Raw genomic sequence first — 1,433 nt, 5'->3', positions numbered from 1 at the left:
TGCTATAAGTATTGCTGAAAGAATGAGCAGGATCCACCTTCCCCTGGGGCAGCCCGCTCACTGAGTCCAGTATGAATTCCAATAAATGGGCAGGGAAGAAACTCCCAAGACACAACAGTCTTGGGCACATTGTTTCAGTATGGTGTCATGAGGCTTTTCTGAGTTCTGGGCACCCTGCATCAGTCAGGGATGAGCTGAGAGAAGTTCTGCAGCCTGTTTGATAGAGGAGGTCAGGCTGAACAAACCCAGGGGGTACATGCACTGACTGAGATGTTCCTGAATCTCTGCTGCTTCTCGGCAGCAGATGGTTATATGTTCTTTCTGAGTATAATACATCACACTGATAGTTGGTCAAGAAGTTGTGGGAAAAGTAGTACACAAATAAGAAATCAAAGGGGCAAAATACCTCCTGAAGAGTGACTCAGTACTGGGGACGCTTGTCACAGTGGTGCCCTGAATAAGGGAGGATGATGAAGTCTGTGTGAGCCTTACATGCAAGCAGTGATGGGTGGGGGTGGAGGTTTGTGCCTCCCACCCAGGCAAGAGCCGCAGCCCCACAAGGCCAAGGGGCAGCAGGAGAGAAAGCCCTGCCCCGGGCTCCTCACCACGAGTCCCTCTCCCGCACAGGAGGAGCTGTCCAACGTCAACCTCTCCAAGTTCCGCAAGATCCAGCACGAGCTGGAGGAAGCCGAGGAGCGGGCTGACATTGCGGAGTCGCAGGTCAACAAGCTCCGAGTGAAAAGCCGAGAGTTTCATGGCAAGAAGATTGAAGAGGAAGAGTGAGGATGTCATGAGGCTTAAGGTGACCTGGGGGCTGCACATAATGTGAACCTCTTGGTCACTTTATTCCATATTTTTTGTGTGCACCAACCTCAGTAGGTAGAAAATAAAGACCATAGATTCCTTTGCATTGCACCATGACCAGAAATTTTCATTTGTTTCCCTTTTTACTGGTTAGAGTTGTGCCATCATTTGTCTTTGGACACAGTTTTAACTTATCACCTTGGTGTACCTGTGTCATGGTACAGCTTTTTGCTACATAATTCCTAACTATGCAATAACATTATTGCAGGCAGTAAAGACAATGATTGATACCTAAGAAACTCAGGAGGCTTTCATGACCCTCAGCGAACAATGTAGTATTTGTCAGGAGCAATTTCTTCCACATGTGCTACATATCCATGTGAAAATGTCCATTGATTTCTCTGCAACGGTAACAAAATTGAAAATAGGAGACAAATTGGAATTACAATTCCAAAGGCAATGAATGTGATGAAGTGCACGGAGTAGCTTCCATAGGAGGACAAATTAAACAAACCCAGACAGTTAAGATTTGAAATGACCTCATTGTGCCAGGGATGTCAGGAAATGACAGGGATGGTCAGGAAATGACCTCATTGTGCCAGCAGAGCTACAGGCTGGGGGAGGTGTGG

At 47.1% G+C, this 1,433-nt stretch overlaps 1 protein-coding gene across 1 annotated transcript in view; it reads left to right on the top strand.

The window, feature by feature from the left end:
• The window catches only part of LOC104272254 (myosin-8-like), a gene marked incomplete at both ends in the record, with an annotated part of 2,011 nt that extends 1,232 nt beyond the window's left edge, over positions 1-779 (top strand). The window contains one exon of the mRNA XM_009867197.1: positions 628-779. Within this exon, the coding sequence (XP_009865499.1) occupies positions 628-779 (152 nt within the window). The remainder of the gene's footprint in view (positions 1-627) is intronic.
• Positions 780-1,433: the final 654 nt, after the last annotated feature.

The sequence above is a fragment of the Apaloderma vittatum genome, unplaced genomic scaffold (assembly GCF_000703405.1).
Source record: "Apaloderma vittatum isolate BGI_N311 unplaced genomic scaffold, ASM70340v1 scaffold22773, whole genome shotgun sequence".
In the NCBI taxonomy this organism is placed as follows: Eukaryota; Metazoa; Chordata; class Aves; order Trogoniformes; family Trogonidae; genus Apaloderma; species Apaloderma vittatum.
The sequence above is the reverse complement of the archived record's forward strand: the minus strand, read 5'-3'. Positions and strand labels throughout refer to the sequence as shown.